Genomic DNA, 21,496 nt, shown 5'->3' with positions numbered 1-21,496 from the left:
AGGGGGAAAAAAAAAGAGGCATCCGATTATACTATCTTGTAGGAATAGAAAAAAGCATATTGAAATGGCGTTGAGGTATTTCAATGTTGTCGTCAGGGTCTGTTGTTTCACGTAATATACATGTGCTATTGAGAAAAACGTACATCTTGACAAAATTATTAATATTTTTTTGACTAACACTACAGTCCAAGAGTTATGCCGCACCCTGAACAGCTTGAACCTCCTAAAAATTGGTATCTCATAATCAAATCATTACTTACGTTTCAGCATATCAAATAAATGCACTTATTCCTTCAAAAATCCATCTCCATCATATAAGCTCCCTGGTGTCAACGACATAATTCCGTACCCGTGAGCTTTAGCATTAGGAGTTGATACGACCGACGCCCTTTTAGCTGGTTTATTCACAATCTCATCAGTGCCATTGTCGCTGCTTGCTTTGACATGGCGTTCGTTGTCTCCAAAAGTGACAATACTGCTACTTAGGGGCACCTGGCGGATAGTCTGCTGACGCTGAGCAGAAGCGTTGCTCATGTTCTCTTCGGTTGCGCCTTCTGAATCGATACGTTCAAGTATTTTGAACCGATGATTCTTTCGGCGGGCGGGTGGTGGTGTGGAAGCATCGTCTTCGCTCGCGTCTTCCCATATCGTTAAGCTATCGTTGCTCATTATGGAGCTGCGGTTACTTTGCGGAGGGGTTGAGAATTTGTTGATCCTGGGTTTCGTAAGACTAGCATTTCGACCCATGCGTCGATACTGCTTCGACTCGTCGTCCCAGGCTTCACTGTTCATGCGTCGCAGAAGTGTGATGGATTTCCGTACATCTTTCGTTGGGGATGCTGCGAGTGTGTGGGATCGGCCGACCTTGGATGTCGGAGATCCATCACTGGATGATGATCCTGCTGTGAATGTATAGACGCCGTTCGCAAGAGGCTGTGATGATGAAGGAGACGGGACGGTGTTTCTCTGGGATCTTATAGGCTGAATGCGAGGCCCCCTGGGCGCAGGCCGCCGAGGACTTCCTGTTGATGCGTTGGTCGGTAAAATGGGCGAGCATCCGACAAATGCATCAGAATGAGGCAAACACCACAACGGTTCGTGTTTCTCGGGCGAGGGAGTGCTCGATAAAGAGTGGTCTTCTTCAGGAACTGGACCGGGGCTGCGGTCAGGTATGATGACTCGGTTCTCGGACATGAAAACATCGTCAGCAGAACTGGTCCGCGAGTGTGGACGTTTTTTGGACGAGCTCGGGCGTGGAATACGTGAATTTATGCCAGCGGAATCAGCAAGAATCACAGGCTCCTCTAAAATGGACCCAGTTGAGCGATGGCGGCCATGTTTTGGCTGGTACTTTGACTCTGTCCTTCTAACAGATAACGGAGTTGATTGATGTTGTGATTTCGGGACGGCAAAATCCTTCTCCAAGTCCAAAATTTCTTCTGGCTCTTCAAGCATAGGCGAGAAAGCTGGTCCACCAAACGTGATGGGAGGGTGGATAGAAATTCGAACACAGTTTTGTCTCCGATGGCCTTTGCGCATGCTTTGGGCTGATTTCATTGCGGAAGGCAGAGGAGCCCTTCCGGGACTGTCTCTTGTAGCCTTAGGACTCTGTGTCTGAATAGACCGAGGTCGATCTCCCACACTTTTACTAAAAGAAGAGTTGTTTTCTTCCTTCGCTTGTAGCGTCTCGTACATGGAATATCGCGCTTGTTGATGGCTTTGTGTACCGAATTCTTGACGAGAGTACAGCCCCTGTCCAGTAGCTGAATACCTGCCGCTTGGACTCGAGGCCGAAACGTTGCTTGCTGGACGGCTGCTTAAACGCCCGGTCGAAGATGATGAAAACACAGTTTCACTTCTGCGTGGGACTTCACTAGCAGTCCACCCAGACGGTTGGGGGGATACTTCTCGGGTTGTCAAACTTCTCCGAGGAGACGCCCTATCATCCGATTCCGCTGACATGTAGGTGAGCCTAGCAGTGGAGGAGGATAGTCTTTGTGCTTGTGATCGCCTTTCTGATGCACAGTTGCGTGCGACACTGCCACCGATTACGATGTCATACGGACTGAAGGGTGTGAAAGTAGGGCATGGTGGTAAAGACGGCGAGTGGCTGTGTTCTCCATCCACCGACATTGATCTCCGAAGGCCGTCGTCTAGGATGGAGCTATTGGCGGTTTCCAAACTCAATGATGACATACCCATCAACGAGTCTTCATGAGATAACTGGTATGGCTGAGCAAGGCCGACGGGTGGTGGTGGCATGGGCATCTCTGGGACCGTTCCAGCAGTCTGAGCGGTGATACTTCCACTGCGAAGCCTCGACGGATAGCGGTTAAAAAGAGTAGCTTGACCACCCGAGACGGACGAAATGCGATCTTGTTGAAGTAGAGGCCATGCCGTGGAACTAGGGCGATTATTGAGAATTTCCAGCTGTATGTCATCATCTCTTTCCCTTTCCGGTGTGTTGCGAGGGGTGATTTCGGTAGGAAGCTCTGAAAAGCCAGCAATGGCAGATTTTGGTTCTTTTTCTTTCGCATTGGGGAAAGGTGGTAGAAAGGTTTCATCCAAGGGCGAGACAGGCATCGGGTCCGGCTGGCGCGACTTTTGATTGCTCCTCCCGATTGAGAGACTTTTTGACAAGGACTTTGAGATTGATCTTCGTATCGATTTGGACTTTTCCTTCTTCAGCGTCGGGGGCGAAGACTTTTTGGCAGCCGGTGCCCAAGGCTGAATCGATTCCTGGGAGCCAATAGGTATATAATCGTGACGTAGGTATGGATATGGATATGTTGGCAGCGGAGACTCGATTGGAGACTCTGTCACAAAACTACTGCACGCGGGACCCTGGTGGGTGATGGTCTGGCGAGCATGAGCCATGGCCAAAGAAAGACGGTCTTGTCTCATCCTCCACCATACCACCACCCCCAATATGGCACCGACGATGAGGAAGGCCGAACACCCTACGGCCACGGCGATCACAATGGGCAGGCCTACCATGGTCCCGATGTCGTTTGCGAAGTTGTACTGATAGAGCGAAGCAAGCTATGACTTGACAGTTCCCCGTAATTATAGAGTAGCCAAACGTTTGTCGAGACAGGCGAAATGACGGCGCTCTCGTTGATGTTGAGGTCAAGTCTGTTGGCGCGGGCAGGTTGAGGACACACAAAACGAAGCAACGGCATTGGGAGTGGCGGGTCAGCACAAAGGCAATCACGACTGGAGCAGCGTCCGTGGGGTGAGAACCGCCATATCCCGGTTGACTGTTGACTGTTGTGAAAGGCGGATTGATGGGTGGTCGGCGTGGAATGCGAACTTCCAGGTCCTACCCAACGCGAAGAATGCGCTTAGCCTGTTCGTGACCCCCATCCCTGGTTTTTGCCCAGGACGGATATGCTACCAGAAGATCTATCTCAAGAGGGCACGCAAATTTGGATGGATGCCCCTGATCGCCAGGCTGTAGCATGCTGGAAGGCTGGAAACATGCTCCGGTTGGCAGTACCGTTGCTTGCTGGAATGCATCGTGCTCAGGGCTATTCTGAGAGGAGCGACCGTGGTAGCTTTGCTGGATTTAATAAAGAACAATGACCGGGTTACTGCGAGGGACTTTGACTAATCGGATGCGAGTGGGAAACTTATCTGGTGTGTTTGTGTGTTTGGGGAGTAAAAGGAGGGGGAGGGTTGAGGGTTGCGGATAGCACGCGGCAGCGGCAGGGAAGGAGCGATGGGAGTTTCCCCCCCTTCCGCTGCGACCTAGCATCGTCGCGTCTACACTTCTACTGTTATTCTATCATCTATCAATAATACCAACTACACAGTCAAATATTAATAATGAGGATCCCAACAGCAGGCCAACACCCGAATAGGCAATTCTGCCGTTGCTTCCGGATCGAGAAGTGTGCCGACACTGCGAGTCGCGTCAATTAGGGCTAACGAGGTGAGGTACGTGCCTGAGCGCTTTCTGTATGGCGTTGCTCCTGAGGAACAAACCGCACCAGAGAGGCACGGAGAAAGACATCGAGCCCCGGCAAAACAGGTACTACTATTACCCATTCCTGTTATTTGTTATTTTTCATTGTTGCCACTAGTTTTCTGACAGCTCGAGTGGACTGGCTCCACCGACTTGCCGTCATCGCCCCTCTTCGTCTTCCCCGGAGCAGCTTCAGCATCCCCACACTACGGCCGTCTAGTCGTCTTGTCGACGTCTCGAATCTGCTTCACCGGTCCCTCGAAAGGCGTCTGTGGCTGGCCCTCGTGATAGACTCTGCTGTGCTGGCATGCAGTTTTTACGAAAAACAACAATGGTCAATGTTCCATACGACGTATCCTTTGTCGTTTCAGCGGTCTGCAGCACACACACACAGACTGCCACGAACAGAAGCGATCCATTGCCCTAGCATGCGCCACCGAGTTAGTCCCTAATTTGACGAATTTCCCAAGTGGCCTTCGACCTTCGATCGGCCGAGTCGATATGCTCAATGAAAGCCCCGCTCTCCACCGGCGAGCTTAATGATCACCGCCCAGCTTGCCCCTCAGTCCCTGTGATGAGCTAACCAGAACGCAAGTTGCAGCGCCCGCCTATTTCATCTCGCGCACCCCCTCGTCCTGCGTTCTTTTTTTCCTCAATCTTACTCATCTCTCATACCGTACCCTGCATATACGCTCGCACTTGCATTCGATCCAAAATGTCTGGCTCTCCTATCGACAAGAACGCTGTTTTCGTGCACGACAACACAGTCCCTCCCGTGCACAACAGCTTGCTCGCTCTCTTCTCCCTCAAGGGAAAAACTGCCATTGTCACCGGTGCCGGTGCTGGCATCGGTCTCTGCGTCGTCCAGGGTCTTGCCGAGGCCGGTGCCAACGTTGCGTTGTTCTACAACTCAAACGACAAGGCCCCCGAACGAGCTGCCGAGATCGCGCAGAAGTATGGCGTAAAGGGTACGTTGGAAAGAAAACCGGCTGTTAGATAGTCTCGGCTGCTAAAGTCTCCTAGCCAAGGCTTACCAAGCCGACCTCCGCGACCACAAGAAGGCCGAGGATACCATTAACCAAGCTGTAAATGACCTTGGCGGCCGCCTCGATATCTTTATTGCCAACGCCGGTATTCCATGGACCCAGGGTGCCAGTGTCGATGGCCCCATCCAGCACTACCTGGACGTTGTGCAGACCGACCTTGACGCTACCTGGTACTGTGCCCGTGCTGCCGCCGCTCACTGGCGCCGCCAGAAAGACGAGGGCACTGACTTGTTCGGCAACAAGCTGGAAAACTTCACCTACGGCAGCTTTGTTGCTACTGCCTCCATGAGCGGCCATATTGTCAACATTCCCCAGCTGCAGGCTCCTTATAACGCCGCCAAGGCCGGTGTTATTCACCTCGGTATGCAGCTCCCGACGAGCATCAATGCTTTGGTATTATCCCGCTAACAATTAGGACAGTCAAGTCTCTTGCCGTTGAATGGGCTAAGTTCGCTCGCGCCAACACCATCTCTCCTGGCTACATGGCCACGGAGATCTCCAACTTCATTCCCCAGGAGACACACGACCTCTGGAAGAGCAAGATCCCTCTGGGCCGTGAGGGCATGCCCGAAGAGCTCAAGGGCGCTTTCTTGTACTTGGCCAGCGACGCATCCAGCTATACCACTGCCGCCGACCTCCTCGTCGATGGCGGCTACGCTGCTCCTTAAGCGACTGCACATATTTGCGATATGATGACGATACGAATTGGATAACGGGTTGGTACGACTTGGGAAGATCTAGGACCGTAACGCAGTTTTTGGATTGGCCGTTTTGTCTTATGATGATGACTTAGAACATAGATTTTGTGACGGGGCGGCGGGGAAAACAAAAGATACATATGATCGAGTCGGTAGGTCTGATTTTTGGATGTACAAGTCAAAATAAACAAGTAGATGAATCCGATGATGCTTCCATACCGAACTGTCTGTCTCTCAAACTCACTTGACGCCGGCCGTAAATGACGTCATTGGCCGGGTATCCAAAGCAGAACCGCCGATGTTTTCTCATTTTGTAGCCTCAGTTCTGGGTCCAGCTGTATTATTTAAAGAGGGAGAACAGGCACGAGCGATGGGCGAGCGATGGGCATGCCATGTGACCCGGGGTGGGCTGGCCCAGTGATGCCGGAGCGCCTCAGACCGCGGAGTCACGGGAGCGCATCTCGCTCATCTCTTGTCGCCCACTGACCTGGACCAGCCCGGTGACTTTGGATGCGTCGCCAATCAGCTCTGCCAGGCGCAATGTAACCTAGGCCGTCCTTGCAACCAGCTTTTGCTGCTGTTACTATCGCCTGTCTGGCTCACCACCGTTGCAGAGGGGGTGGTCTTGTCACTTGATAGCTGCAAACCATGAGTATCAAGTTATCAACCGATGTGATTCAGTCAGCCCTGTGGGAGCAAAAATACGGAGACAGAATGGCCGAGTCAGAAGTCAGGAACCTGGCCAGGCTTGCTTCGTTTCTTCTTCTCGCCGAGTTTGCCCATTTATTGTTGCTTTCCATCTTTTGACAACACCATGGACGACCATCTTATTTCATCTGTTACCGCCTTCTTTGACATAGCTGTGAACAACTCTGTGAATGGCATTCTGGAACTTTAGTGGCTTTTTACCAATGACTGAACAATCAAAGCCCCCTCTATTGTCTGCACATTTAACCATTCACATCAATAGACCCGCCGCTTTCATACAATACTGTCTCACAGTGACTCAGTTTCTCCCCCTCCTTTGAATTTCGTCTGCAATATCTGCTTGATTCCTGACAGCAAACTTGCAACCTCTATGAGGATACTCCTGCGTTGTGCTCTGCTCGGTCCTATCTACACCCATTCTTTTCGGCATCGACCGATACCTGTCATTCGAGCTGGATTTAACCGACCCCATTTCAGCCTGAGCAGTATGAATAAGACCACAGCTGTCCAGCTGCGGTCTGGATCTACCTCTAGACACAAGAAATCGCAGAGAAACTCCACCAATTCGTCAAAGCCCACTCAGAGGCTGATTCTACACCCACCAAAGCTGCCTCAACAGCCAAAACTCATGCTTCGCTCTTCTAAACAGTCGCTGTCCAACAGGACTGTCTGCGATTGGATGGATGTCTCACTCGTTGGAAATGGCTCAGACGCTTCCTATAGTTATGGCGACATATGCACCGTGCAAGCGATCTTGAAAAATTTCAATGGGTTGTCCAGTGCACCCAGCATCATCGATGACGTGGAAGGAAAGCTCGAGGATTTAGCCACGTCCACCGGATCAACAGTCGATGATTATACTAGTGCTGAGGTGGAAATGGTATGTCTGATATCTTTTATTGATTGTATTTGACTCAAGCTAACTGGCCTGACGTAGAATGGCATTTTGCAAGAGGCTCTCGACTGCCACCACTGTGACGATGCGATCAATTTTGATCCTGAAATCATGGAATCAGACATTCGCCATGGAATCTACCGCTGTTCAGAGGATCCTCCATTCGTCCTCAACCAGCCATGCGAGGATATTGCCCCAGATGAAATGCCTCAAGAAGTCTGTGCACCAGGCTATCTCCAACTGGCCACACAAGCGCAACAAGACAGGTATCTAGAACTAGTCGGAGGACACATAAATCGCAACCGAGAGAACAAAATCTTTGCCGGGATGGAAGAGGTTGACCAGGGCTATGAATCAAAATTTGCTTTCTACTGTGTTGATTATCATATCCATCAACACTACATCCATCGCCGCAGCGCCCTCAACCTTTGTCGAACCAACGATGAGATGGACGATTTTCGTTCATGGAAATACAAGCTCGCCCTGTGGACTGCACGTCAACACCGCCCGCTTAGGCTAGATTCGCATGACATGGTAGACCAGCTGATGACCCATGGCCACAACACAAATGCAAACGGAAATGTGACTACTACGGCAGCAATTAAACCGATGAGCCTTGCCACCATGGAAGGAGAACCTAACCCATTTGCCACCAGTCGTTCGACCTCCCCAACATCATCCACCTACTCCTCCCATTCCTCGCCATCTACCGCTGCTTCTTCACCCCCCGGCCCATCACCCGTTCGACCCCCGTCACCCCCCATCCTCCCCTGGCACAAACAGGAGTTTTCAATCTCATCCCAGATTACGCTCCATCGCCGCTTGACAAACCCGCGAGAACGAGCAGCCCGTGTGCGCGCCGCACGTAAACAGTTTCAGAATATAATGAAAAGACGAGCCCTGCAGCGACGCGAGGGCCTCGTCAAAGCTGAACACGAAGCGGCTATTGCGTGGGCAAGGTGGCACCAGGGCAAAGACGCACCACTCGCGATCCCTCGAGACAGAGATATTGCACAATTGCTGCAATACTATGGTCGCTAATGTAGTCGTCTTACCTTACTGGGGGGTCATCATTTTCTCTATTTCTATTTGATTTCACGTTGGAGTTTCTTATTATCTGGATCTATGCTTTTTTTTTTCCTTTTCTTTTTTCTTTTGTTAGTATTATACGCATCTGAGATACCCCAAGACCCTTGAACACACTGCATAATTTGCATGTTGCATAACGGAGATGAAGTGATTTGTGGAATCTATTTTCTAGTGAAGATGTATGACAGTTAAATCGATACATTCGATATCTATTACAAAGCATGTAAATGTTTTCTCAAGTTCATGTGCATACTTAATACTTACTGTACGGCATATACGGTTTGAAATATGGAGACAAATCGACCATTTCAAGGATATCAATTTTTGTTTTGCAATTGGTAATGATACCAGCCACCTCTTTTTTTGGTACCTTTGACATGCATCGTATACTCGCTTGCGCCTTGAACCCCGAAGAGGAAAATAGAAAAAACGAGGGTTTTAGATAACGGAAAAGAATGAACTCGAAATAGATAAATAACATAAAATAACCCAAGTGAAGAGATTCAACAGACGCAAGGGGGGATATCAATCAAAAAAAGAAAAGAAGAAAAGAAAAGAAGAGAAAACCGGTAAAGCGCTACTGAAAAAAAAAAGAATGTGGGTATAACAAGTAAAATGTCTTAGACAGCATCCGCATCTGTCATTTCAACCTCTCGGTGTGGAGCGTCTACAATAGGCGATTTAATGTCAATCGACATTGCCTGGTTCTCTTGTTGCGTGGCTTCTGACGGGTTTTGTTGATCGTTCGCTAGGTCTGGCAGTTTGCGATTCAACCGCTCACACCACGTCTGGGCGCTGACCAGCGTGTCGTCGACAACGCCATGCACCTGGGTCATCATGTCCAGCCCCTCTTGGGCGAGCACAAGCACGCGGCGTGCATTGGTTGCCACGTCTGAGCCCGAGTTCCCAGACTCGGTAGACGAGTTTGAAGTCGATGCCAGCTTGAAGCGCTGCGGGAGCGAGACGAGATGGCGGCGCACCAAACGCCCGGCGTTTTCGGGGAGTGCACCTCCAGCGTACTTGGACACGATATCGACGACTTGCTTCAACGTTCGCAGGACGTCTTCTTTAACTACTTGGATGTGCTTCGACAACATGGCACGATTTTGGGACGAGTTCTCATCTGTAGATGATCCCTGCTTTGATTCTTCCCATTTGCTGAGCACGTTTTTCAAAGCCAAGACTGCATTGTTGAGTCGTTCGTTGGCCCACTTGAGCCATTTCAGACAGTAGGCTAGCCGACGGATCGACTCATCGCTCATAGCCACACTCAACCCAGAGGTCGATATTACCAGACGGTTATGCCAACTCCTCTGGCTCTGTTCTGATTCGGCTTGCATTGAATCGCGGTTGATCTCGTCGTAGTTGGGCGACTTTTGATCATCGTATGGCGGCAAAGTTTCTGAATATGACGTATCCGACGCGGACCGCAAGCGTTGTTGTAGCGCTGCTTTCTCTATATCAGCAGGCTCGATCTTCCTGCGCTTGTTTTGCTCTTCAAAGTCGTTGGTGTCTCGCCGTTGAAAAGCCCAGCGAAGACCTCCCTCTACACCAGTCTTGCGCGAAACGGTGCCGACAGTATTAACGACGGGCGATCCGATGTTTCTCTCGATAAATTCAGCTCCGTATTTAAAGCGTGTGGAATACGATTTGGACGACTCATACGCAGATACGGACCCGCTAATTGCGGACGAGATGAACGGATGGGTCGACGTGAGAAGAGACAGTAAAGGTTCAGGCTGGGTTGAAGCTGGCGTGTCAGAGGAATGGGAAGGTTGTTGCGAATGGGATGTTTGTTGAGGAGGGGAATGTCCAAAATCTGATATCTCACTCGTCAGTATAAGATAGTATAAGAGGGATATAGAAAAAAAAGAAAACGAGGAAAATTTACCGGAGCGAAGCCCTTCCAGAGCCTGAGCGGCTTCAATATCGTCCATGGATAAGACACTAGCAGCTCGACGAGCGCGATCGCCATCAACGTCCATCATCGTGCGCGAGGGGTCGTAAGAGAGAGTCGACGAAGACGACGGAGTGGGCGGCATAGAAGACAGAGACACCGGAGCAGCAGCGCTAGATGGGTCTCTGCTCATGTTCGCAGCAGGAGGAGGAAGAGCAGCCACTCCTGGTGTTGCGGTTGGGGCGAAAGCATGTGCTTGCTGAGAGAAGGCCGGTGACTCGTGCCGCTGGAAGGCCGGGTCTTGGCCAGAGCCAATCTGTTCAATGCGTCGCTCTTCTTCCATTATTGTTATTTCCGAAACAAGAGAGAGTTGCGCCGTCTTTTCCGAGCTGGCCTCGCACAGTTTGATTTGGCCGGAGCAGATGGCGGCGAAAACTGATTGGGGAAGATTGAAGGACGTTGGGGACGCCCGAGTTTGATGCCTGCACGTGAAAATGGGCCAGCCCGCCAATCAGCGCCCGCCCCCCACTGGCTGGTCACACTTCTTTTTACATTATCACATTTTATGCGCCTTGGCTCTACTGTCTGGCTCTACCGTGGTATCACTGAAAGGAAAAAAAAAAGGGAAAAAAAAGGAAAAAAGAAAGAGGAAAAAGTTGGTCACAGCATGCATGTCTCTCTGATTCCACCCTGGCAAATTTCGATTGGAGGGGCGGTGGTTTTGTTCACATGTCAACCGGGAGTTTTCCCTGTGATTGTGCCAATTACTATTACTATTAAGCATTGCTGACCCAGTAAATCAAGTGCCGATAGCCTCTTCCGGCAATCTATTAGTTAGTAGCAAGGCCCAAGAAGCAGTCTTAGTGCCATGGTTATTTATTTAATATCATTATTGCGAAAGAAACTCACTCCTCCCAAGCCGCGGGAATCACAGACGGGGGAAATTCCTTGGCGCATTGACGCATTGAACGCATACGAATTAGTAATTCCGAGACAAGGCCAACTATTAGTGGCAAAGTAAACTACAAATATTTGCATATTTTTGTGCACCGGCAAAAGATAATCAGATCACTATAATTGGGATGCATGACATGTGAATCTCCTCGATCTGGACTAGCGCGGGCCCGCCGTGGTGGTGGGGCCGACCGAATCACATGGTTGTATACAATCAAGATGCTGACGCTGATATTCAATATGCCGAAACAAAGGAGCCGTATGATTGATTGATCTAATGAATATCTTCATAAAGAAGATATGCTAGTTTGACATTGTGAAAAGACATGTGGTTAATGGGAAAGACGAGACAAGAATAATCCATGGACTATTAGTCGTCTCCCAACCTCTAGGTAGACTGGGAGCTCCGTAAAGACGTCGCCTTTTGCGGTCATGCAGAAAGGACAGCGTCAAATACAGACTCCCCGTCATATCCATCCGAGTCATCACTGTACTCGGAATCGTCATTTGGTGTATCATCGACCTCCTCATCTGCTAATCGCCGGGCGACTTTTGAATTTACCTTCATGCTTACATAGATGTAGTCACGAATAAGACGTGCCGGTTCCTTGCCGGTTTTTATCCAACACAGAGTCTCTCCAGCGGCGTACAGTGGGAATGCAGAGCGCCAATAGAAGTAGTATGCCCCGGATGCTAATATGGTCTGCCATTCGTATTCGCTGTTTTGCCATGTATGGCCCAATGGATGTGGTGTATCTGGTCTTTCAATTCGGTTAAGGTGCTCGGCAGCAAATTCAACCTTGACTGACAACGGTATATCGGAAGTGGAATTGCAGCTATTTGACCACTTGTCGCGCGCTTGGCCAATCTGCTCCTTTATAATGTTCAAAGTTGTGAGTAACAACGGCGATTCCTCATCATTTTCACGGACAGCCCTTGTCCATACTGCTTGCCAGGGTCGAACAAGATCCGCATCGCGCATCTCTTCTCCTGCAGATTTGCAAAGCTCATGGAACTTTTTCAGGGCCGTATCTTTTTCCGCAACTGCGACTTTGAACTTTAAGAAGTCGTTGATGTTTCCATTTTTTCCTTGCTTAGCGTCCACATCCTTATAGGCTGGCACCCTTCTTGCGCGAGGGCTGATTTTTTTCAGATATTGCTTCCATCCGTCATCTGTGAGCTGAACTCCTGACTTCCGGCTATCCACAAGATGACTGAGAAGAGCAGCCAGCTCGAGTGCCACGGGTGAGCCAATACCATCAGGTTCGTCATACGCAATCTTGCCGTGTTCCACAGTACAGCGCCCAAGATTTGACATGGCGAGATTAAACTTGAAAACACCCTCTAGAAAGTCCTCCGTTGACTCCACACTACCCATTGGGCGAGCATGCGTTATGAGACCAAAATGCTCAGCGTCCGGGACATGATCTGGAGGAGGAAATGCGTTATTGAAACTGTCCACCAGTTTTGGATCCCAGCAAATCCAAGGGCGGTCTCCGTCATAATCACCACCTGACAGCAAACTTGCAAGGGCGGTATCTCCTTTGGTAGAAAATACAATAACATCTTTGAAGTGTCGGAGGTCTTGTTTCCAAACTGCTTTTCGCCTTTGTATGTCCCAAGGACAATGTGCTGGAGTCCGCCCAACTAGAATATCAACACCATCCACTATTGCATCTTCAAACTCAGGACAATCCTTCCATTGACTAGAGAATCCAAAGTGGACTTCGTCCTCCTCCAAGACACCATATGGATCGGCAATGCAGTATGCATACGTAGATAATGGGACAGGCACATGGCAGTCATTCACATAACGATTCAATGTGTCCACTAAGCACCGCCAGAGGCGGTCCCGCAGAGGTACAAAGTTTCGAGGTGAAAACCCGGCTTCCAGGAGTCGGATGACAGCCTCAGTATCTTTAATAATCCATTGGTCAATTCTTCTAATGTTGTTGCGTGAAGACCCATCCTCAGGCATCGGACGAATTTTCTGCATGAGAGCTCTCGCCAATGGAATACTGTCTTTTTCTATCACTGTTTTGAACTCCATATACAGGTCAGTGATAGCTGTCCTGGCAAGTTCTGCAACACGCTCCTTTGGCTGCCCACGGTTGGCTAAAATCTCAAGCATCTGTGCATTGAGCTCAGATGGTCGTAGAGGTTTAGACCAACCTGCGACTTCAAATACCATCTTTTGTTCATCCACAAACCCGTAAAAGTCGCTCGGGTGAGGCTTGACCTTCAACTGGGAATCGGAGATTTCGATCCAAAAATCGTCCTCCGCGCGTTCCTTGTCAACCATCCATAACCCCTTGGCACCGGCAATACGACCTTGAAAGCAGCTTGGCGTGTTTCCGTCTATTCCAAGATCTTCGCATATTGCCCGAGCAAGCGGGCGAGACATCAAAGCGCAGCCGTCATTCATTACAGGTTTTCCCTCAATATCGGGAAGCTTTCGGGTTTGGTCCGGACGAAGAGTCTTTGTCGCCCACGTCTTCGAAAGTCCCAGATGAATCCGGTTGAATACCTTACAGTCAGTCTGATGACTGTTTTCTCGACGAGGAATGTGCCATTCAAGTAGTTGTTCCACTGTCATTCGTGTGTGCACGTCACAGCTTTGGCCGGGCGGAGAGAGTACCGGGGCGTGCAACTTCTTAAAGAAATCCACACCATCAACGGCGAATAAGTCAACACGAAATCTTGGCTCGCCAGTTTTCGTCTTGCTTTTGTTCTTATATTCTTCAATATAAAAAGCCCTCCACACTCTTCCAAGCAAAAATTGGTCATAGCTGCTGAGCCATTTCGCAGTCACCTCGCGGAGGGACACGTTGCTATCTCGTATATACCTTGGGGCCTGCGATGAAGCAGGAATTGTGATGCTTAGGAACCTGTCGGACCCAAAACGGCGATAGAAGCGGCAAGTTCGGTCCAGCTTCAGCGGGTTTAGTCTGAGTTTGAAAATGCCAGACTCAGTCTCATCACACCAGTCAAGGGCACCGGTCAGTACCACCACTTCAGAATGCCTGTCCCCCTGAAATCGACCAATTGCAGCATCCCAAACTTTCAGGGAGGACTTTTCAGGAAGACTCTTCCCAACTCGTACACTTAGATTTCTCAACCAACTCCACAAATCAGCATGTTTTTCGTGGGGCTTCTCTCCTGCGAGAATAAGCTTATGATCGACACCCCATTCTAGTCTAACTCGTTCCAGTTCGTATTTCGCCCTTAAAGGGACCTTGTCTAGGAAAGACATCCTATTTGAAAATGGGCCGTTTCGGATAAGCGTATCGAGAAGGTCTTGTTCTGCAGCGACATAATCCTGGTGTGCCCCCAAAGATATTGATCTCTCTCCTTCGATGGATCTGAGTAGCATAGAAGCGTCATCACTCCGCATCGCTGCCTCTATGGAATCGGCTTGCGTAAGTACATCATCCAACGGCTCGGTAATATCGGTTCCAAAGGAGGTCTCAATACCGCGATCGGGGGGGTCGAAGACTGAGCCTATTGTTGTCGCGAAGCTAGTACCAGGGGTAGCGGTATTGGCGTTTTGGTTGGGTTGGGGGTTCTGAAAGGATTTGTTCTCTGAGGAACGGTCCGACTTGGAAACCAACATATGATCGGTAATCTTGGATTGTCTTTTTCTTGACTTCCTAGATGTCTGATCACCCAGATTCAAATCGTCAGTCGCTTCCATGGTAGTTTCTTCAAAGAAAAAATTGGCCCCGTTAGGGCCATTGTATTCGTCTAGGTCTCCCAAAGACGGATACCTGTCTTCAGGAGACAGAGTAGGGGAATTAGGAGCCGTGTAAAATACCTGTTCTTCAAAATCAGATTTTCTCTTGGCTTGGGGCGTGGTGGTGATTGCGGGCGATTCTCTGCCATTATCACTAGCCCTCGGACCGCCGTTGGCGAGATTTCGAGGACGGCCGAGCGCCTGTGAACTATGCGAAGGGTTCACTCCCCCCTTTAGAAGCCATACTTCTGATCTAAGTATATTCCAAAGAACATGGAGTCTGTGCTGCCATTCATCGGCTGATATTCTTCGATAATTGTCCGTTTGCAGATATTGGTCTCGAGATGGTATGGTTCCAGAATCTTGCCTTGGTTTATGTATCCAGTTTTTCTCTCTGGTTGCTTTGATTTCGGCGCGAATTTCTTCTCTGAAGCTGTCCAGGCCACGCTCGAATGCTTTAGAATCTCTCCAAAACAATGTGTGCAGCCAGGCCCGACACTCCTCTTCTTTTGGTCTCTCGGCCGTCGATTGCGAGCCTGGGGAGAACAATTCCGGGTTCGGAATGCGCAGGTCGAATTCATGGTTAAGGCTCTCGATCTGTTGGCGCAAAAGTTTACCATCTTTTCTCTGCGGTGTTGCGGGCAGGGATGACCCTGTAAGATTCACCATTTTCAATGGTTACTATAGCTGGTGCTTCTATCAATCAATCAATTGAATATGTGAAGGATATGTCTCCTTCAGCATTTGACTGCAAGTAGTCTCGGCGCAAATTATTTGAAGCTGAGGGAGCTGTGTTGAACAAGGTTTGGCTCATGCAGCCCTTGACATAAATGGAAATGGCAAGCGAAGAGGGGGTAAGGGAAAAGAAGCAAAAAAAAAAAAAGGATGCCCGGTGACAGTATTTACACTGCCTCCGGCCGACAGTCAATCACGGTGTCATATCCAATAGCACTTCTCCGGCATCAATGATTGACCATGCAAACGACGATAATGGTATCCTGCGGTGATGAGGGGAACCATGGCATCCATCGAATTGCTGCCCGGTGGCTGGGGCAACGATCTCTCGTTAAAGCGTGGTGGGTCTGCGGCCCCATCAGCACCACCAGGTGGGGACCGCGTCAGGCGCCGATCGACCGCACCGACCAGCCACCTTAAAAGGGTCGCAGAGCATACATTATTATCTTGTGCTGAAGAATTGCAGGGTGTAGATGTTGACGGACGACGAGCCGGAGGGGTGCAAGAAGAAACACTTGTCCATCGGGCAGGAAGGTGGCAGGTACGTACCGAGGCAACCCATGGAAAGCGCTGCGGCTGCAACGGGCCGCCCCGCTTATGACAGATACTACATACATTAACGTTAATACTATCTCTATGGTATACTTGAGGCTCTTGAGGTCCTTGAAATTACGTATATCACGCATTCTTTCAACTTCAACTATCCCTAGGCTATGTACTGTCACCCTGCGCTCTGGCTTTTCTTCAAGGCGGCGACAACGCTGTGATCCCGCGCAATATCAATTGGGGTCAAGCCTGTCTTGTTTTTAGCGTCGACAGGAGCCCCCCAAGCCAAAAGTAGTTCCACAATCTTCAAGTCCACATCCCTGCGCATAAATTTCGAATACTTGTTACTGTCTTCTGGCATGAAATGCTCCTTAAATGTACTGTCTTCTGACATGCAAGCAATGTGCAGAGGGGTGTTTCCATACCCAGTGACCGACCGGACATCTGCACCAGCTTTCAAAATTATCTCGGTCATGCTAGCCGATACCTTGACGGCATAATGAATTGCATGGAAACAATATATTTCGCGGAAGTTGATGTTGGCTCCGGCTCGAATCAGTGCGGATACGGCAGTTTCTAGGTTGTAAATGCACGCCCGTGTCAATGGATGCTGAGTAAGAGGGCAAAAGCTTTGGTCTAGAATGTTTGGGCGCGCACCATACTCAAGTAAGGCTAATACGGTGTCCTCCCGGTCGTTTTCTATGGCCATAATAAGTGGTGTCATACCATTACCATCACAGCGATTTATTTCTTGTTCAAGATGGTCAAGGCGGCCAGGGCGGCTAAGACTCAGAGATGCCATCAAATCAAAAACGCCCCGCCCATTCTTGTTTGCAGCTGCATCGTGGAAATACATGTAGTCACGGCCGGAGTTGGATGGCTCGAAAGGGTCAAAGCCATTGTCTATCATATGACTCACAACCGTCTCATTGCAATTCATAATAAATTCATGAACCCCATGTCTAGGGTCAATCTTGGCGCCATATTTCAGCAGAAGACAAACAAGCTCGCTATTCTCATTTCTCGCTGCCTGCCATACTGGTATTCGTAGTGGTTCGAACGGTCTGTACAGATGAAGCTCGTCTGTCCATAAATTCCCCAGAGATGGATTTGCGCCATAAGACAACAACAAGTCGGCCATATCGATTGCATTACACAATTCCATTGCCTGATACAGAGCAGAAATGGAAATTCTAGCACCTGGGAGATATCTGTAACTGGAGTTGGGATTGACTTTGTGGGCAAGAAAACTACGAACTGCACATAGATTCCCATTTGCCACTGCTTTATTAAACAATGGCATAGGAACGTCAATCAAATCCCCTCGATCCAGTGCGGCCATTTTTTCTTCGATTAAACCTTCCCCATTGAGGGCATTTTGGTGACAGGTAGACTGAAGCATCTCCCAATGCCGTTTAGACGTTGCGGCAAAACGACATAGAGTCTGGTCGTCCAAGTAATTTGCAACCATATCAATGAGCTCTGCTGATAGGTCCCAAATCCCTGCAGTTTCTCGGCGGTGTCCTTGCAAGTAAAAACCCACTTTTTCTTCGTGTTTGGCGTCTTCAAGAGACTTTTCTCGTCCCTGATTATTTGCCATGGTGATAATTTTGATGACGACGGCTTGGTAAAAGTATGATATTTGGTACTAGGCGTCTTGAATGCGAGGACCTGCGATGAGGTGTTTGGGACACGATGTGAAAAAGGATTACAGAGCATGGTCACCTTTTTATCTTGGGTTCCACCTTGGCTTTTGGTGGAAATGATCGATATTGGAACAGAAATACTCCTTTTTGGCTTTGAGGATCCAAACATAGTAAATTAGAGAAAGTAATGAATAGCAGCAACAAAAAAGTGAACAAATTGCATCATTGAAAAGCCCCGTTTATTTCTCTTCTTAGGTTGGACATGATACTTTTTGTGCTTGAATGAAAACAGTTCTATACATAAAGACACGGCACCTAGGGTTGGCTTGACCAAATGTACTGAGTAGTAGAACAATGGCCTTTCAGTTTTGGTGGCCGTTCTATCGGTTTGGTACTTGTCTTGATCTTCGTCTCATCTCGACACTAGAGTAAATTTTGGCCAGACACGATTGGGTCGTTATATTTGAGTTTCCATGAGCGTTTCTGCTCTAAGGTCGACACTTTGTTGCCGGTGCCAGAACATCATTTTCTACCATGTTTCGTCTGTTCATTGTTTGTGTGTGCAGTTAACATTGAAACAGCGAGCGATCAGTCTGAAATAAAGAGGGGAAGATTCAACTATTTATCATTCTAAAAAACTATTCATTGATATTGATCTCAATATACCTACGGCCAATTAAGAATGGAGGGAAATAAATCTACTCGGGCCTCTTGATCTCAAATCATGTGACTATCCTGGTGTATCGGATATTTTCTGTCCGAATAGACAAAACCTTGATGTAGAATTAGACGATATTTTCTTGTACAAAGGCATTATCAGTGAAGATGTACCTTATCAGTGAGTTATGGCAGATCGGGACAATTTTACCCTTTTGGGCTGTGGGCTCCCGGTCTTTTCCCCTTTGGGAAGAACAATCCTCAGGCTTCGGGGGTGAGGGTAGGTAAAGACATTAGACAAATATATTTTTAATGAAAAAAAAAAAGGAAAGATAATCGGGGGCTGTTCGATTGAACAAGAAGAAATTCGTCCATTTTTGCCGATGTGATTAGATGACGGTGGTAGGTAGAGCGTAGGCGCCACCGGCACCAAGAAACACTTTGAAGCACATGGACATTTAATATATGAAATTTTGGGTCAATAAACGCCATATCGAGATATTAATGTCTGATTCTAGGTGCATGCGAATTTTGAGACACCTCTTGTGCGGGGAAGTCGGGATGAAGTACAACACTATACTCGAACTTCCGTGCAACCGTCATAGGCGAGGTAGGACACACGAGTAGGGTGTCAATGTTTGCTCGATAAAGTCAGGGGGGTCTCTGTCAATTTCTGGGGTTTGTTACATCTTTTGGACCGCTGGACGCTGTATAGTCAGTCAGTAGAAAAGAGTAGAAAAAGAAGGCAGGGCCCTGTATATCCAAAAGGACCAAGTGATAATCTTCCCAACGAAGACACGAGCTGCTAATTATATCACTTGGGACGGCCGAAATGGTTTCTGCTGCTCCTTGACTGCAGCTGCATCTTCTCACCCAACGTGGTTAAGTCTTGTGTAGAAGACGCAGCTTTCTCCATTCACCATGTGGATACCAGCGTACTCTAGTTTCGCCCTCCAATTCGTCTATTCGGTACTGACTACCGTCGCAAACACGAACAGGAGGGCCCAGATACCTATCTTATCGTTCGGGGAAAAGCAATCCGCCTCCATACTGGAAAAAGACAGAAAGAGAGAGAGACATCCAGGCAAGATCTACGCGGGACCCGCGGGGTATGGTCTTGGTTGCTTCTTTTGCGTATTTGATCCGTTCTCCGTTATTTTTGAGTCACTTAAAGAGCTGCCTGCTCTGTTCGTCGGATTTAATAACCACTCTAGCATTGAAACCTTCAGCAGACTTCTTCATAAGTCCCTTTGGTACCTCATATGTCACATCCTATTGCCGCTTTTCTCCCCAGGCGGCATCAAACCATCGCATCCAATGGCGAACCTCCAATCGTGGAGTTCACAATGGCTGATAGTACTGGCTCTGACTACTGCCGTGCTTGCATTTTATTCATTTGATAAACTAAAGAAAGAGGGTATATTAGGTCGAGCCCGTAGAGCGTCCACGGCCAAGACACCACCGCGCTCGGTATCACCCGAGAAATTAGCTTTAGGAGGACTGTTGCCCACAAGCTACAGCGATGTATTACCGCCTTCGCGAAGAGAGGCGATGAGAAGCCTGGCGAGCAAGAAGCCAGCAACATCATCAAAGGAGGTCAGCGAGAAAGACATCCTCCGAAATATTCTCCCGATGACAGAGAACTATGAGACGGCAAAGGGAAGCCTATACACTTCAATGGGATTTTCTATGGACGAAATCAAAGAAATGGGAGATTTCCCAGACTTTGCCACTCTCAGCGGAGTACCATTACCAAATGCTCATGGCGACAATTTTGATATTGACAAGGCTCTTCCCCGTCCGTACCGGCCATTCCGATGGGCTTATCATCAGACCATGTGTAAGCCATGTCTATATTTACCGTCGGATAAGAAAACTAACCCAGGAAAAAAGCATTGAAAAAGCTCGAAACGGACTGGTGGATTGAATTGGAAAACAAATACAAGAAAAGGATAGCCCAGCGCAAAGATTTGTACGCAAAGCACGGAAAGGAAGTGCTTGACTGGCTACCAGGATCCGAAATCGCTTGCAAGGAACTGATGGAAATGGTTATACAATATATCTGCGCTCGTTACCCTCGGCTTTTCTCCTTGAAGGACGATCGTATTTTGGTAAATGGGATACTTGGGACAGAGCAGGACATCCGCGCCAAGCACCCCTTGGAAGTTCTCATGGACAATGTTCCTGAGGACTTTGCCATCACTATGCGAGACGATAAGACCGGATACTATTCTTTCCGTGCAGGAGTCATTTGCTCGTCGCTCGGATGGAACGTCAGTACAAAGATTGGCCTTCAGCTGCACGAGGTCCATGCCCCTATTCCAGATTACAAAGAAAAGATGAAATTTTCAATGGACCGGTAAGTCACCGCAAATTCCGTGTATTCAACTATTGCTAAGGGAGCAGCTTCTTCTCAAAAATGCCGGCGGACAAGCCAATTCAGCGTGGCTCGTGGGGGCTGGAAGTAGATTGTCCGCTATATATGCCGCCAGGTGACCCGCACGAGTTGCATAGGTTGTCTCAAAGCCCCGATTTATCCATTGATGATTGCTACCTTCGAGTTGATTGGCAGACACTGCGCCGTCTTCCGATTTCCGGGAGTATAGTATTCAACTTCAAAGCTGTATTCACGCCAGTTACAGAGTTCCGAGACGAGCCAAAGGTCCCCGCGTTGGTGGCCAAGGTTCTTCGAGAAGGAAAGAAAAATCTGATGGAGTATAAAAGCACCTGGCACGTAGAGCATGTTGTGCTTCCCGCCCTGGACAAATGGAATAAAGAACAGGAGGATAGCGGGATGATTGAAAAGAACTGGGAGGTGTCCACATTGGATGAGGATCCATTGTTCAAAGGATGGGAGGACAAGTGGCATCGCCAACAAGGCTTCTAATGACACATACATCTTTCCAATGTCTCAAAGTGTTTTAA

General features: G+C 48.7%; 7 protein-coding genes across 7 annotated transcripts; 3 read left to right on the top strand and 4 right to left on the bottom strand.

Annotated features, from left to right (window-relative positions):
* Window positions 1-285: 285 nt before the first annotated feature.
* TRUGW13939_10688 (uncharacterized protein) lies at window positions 286-2,997 on the bottom strand (the record flags this gene model as incomplete). The annotated part of the gene is made up of 1 exon (XM_035493798.1): window positions 286-2,997. The coding sequence occupies one exon, from the start codon at window positions 2,995-2,997 to the stop codon at window positions 286-288; it is 2,712 nt and encodes a 903-aa protein (XP_035349691.1).
* A 1,685-nt stretch (window positions 2,998-4,682) lies between these two features.
* On the top strand, window positions 4,683-5,681 carry TRUGW13939_10687 (uncharacterized protein; the record flags this gene model as incomplete). Its single annotated transcript, XM_035493797.1, has 3 exons — window positions 4,683-4,935; window positions 4,991-5,374; window positions 5,434-5,681. The coding sequence occupies 3 exons, from the start codon at window positions 4,683-4,685 to the stop codon at window positions 5,679-5,681; spliced, it is 885 nt and encodes a 294-aa protein (XP_035349690.1).
* A 1,225-nt stretch (window positions 5,682-6,906) lies between these two features.
* Window positions 6,907-8,355, top strand: TRUGW13939_10686 (uncharacterized protein; the record flags this gene model as incomplete). The annotated part of the gene is made up of 2 exons (XM_035493796.1): window positions 6,907-7,299; window positions 7,357-8,355. The coding sequence occupies 2 exons, from the start codon at window positions 6,907-6,909 to the stop codon at window positions 8,353-8,355; spliced, it is 1,392 nt and encodes a 463-aa protein (XP_035349689.1).
* Window positions 8,356-9,023: 668 nt separating this feature from the next.
* Window positions 9,024-10,643, bottom strand: TRUGW13939_10685 (uncharacterized protein; the record flags this gene model as incomplete). Its single annotated transcript, XM_035493795.1, has 2 exons — window positions 9,024-10,222; window positions 10,295-10,643. The coding sequence occupies 2 exons, from the start codon at window positions 10,641-10,643 to the stop codon at window positions 9,024-9,026; spliced, it is 1,548 nt and encodes a 515-aa protein (XP_035349688.1).
* A 1,041-nt stretch (window positions 10,644-11,684) lies between these two features.
* Window positions 11,685-15,656, bottom strand: TRUGW13939_10684 (uncharacterized protein; the record flags this gene model as incomplete). The annotated part of the gene is made up of 1 exon (XM_035493794.1): window positions 11,685-15,656. The coding sequence occupies one exon, from the start codon at window positions 15,654-15,656 to the stop codon at window positions 11,685-11,687; it is 3,972 nt and encodes a 1,323-aa protein (XP_035349687.1).
* Window positions 15,657-16,443: 787 nt separating this feature from the next.
* TRUGW13939_10683 (uncharacterized protein) lies at window positions 16,444-17,868 on the bottom strand (the record flags this gene model as incomplete). Its single annotated transcript, XM_035493793.1, has 1 exon — window positions 16,444-17,868. One exon carries the CDS (start codon window positions 17,866-17,868, stop codon window positions 16,444-16,446), a length of 1,425 nt encoding a protein of 474 aa, XP_035349686.1.
* A 2,020-nt stretch (window positions 17,869-19,888) lies between these two features.
* TRUGW13939_10682 (uncharacterized protein) lies at window positions 19,889-21,458 on the top strand (the record flags this gene model as incomplete). The annotated part of the gene is made up of 3 exons (XM_035493792.1): window positions 19,889-20,411; window positions 20,465-20,930; window positions 20,978-21,458. The coding sequence occupies 3 exons, from the start codon at window positions 19,889-19,891 to the stop codon at window positions 21,456-21,458; spliced, it is 1,470 nt and encodes a 489-aa protein (XP_035349685.1).
* Window positions 21,459-21,496: the final 38 nt, after the last annotated feature.

The sequence above is a fragment of the Talaromyces rugulosus genome, chromosome VI (genome assembly GCF_013368755.1).
Source record: "Talaromyces rugulosus chromosome VI, complete sequence".
Lineage (NCBI taxonomy): Eukaryota > Fungi > Ascomycota > Eurotiomycetes > Eurotiales > Trichocomaceae > Talaromyces > Talaromyces rugulosus.
This window is presented reverse-complemented; position numbering and strand designations above follow the sequence as displayed.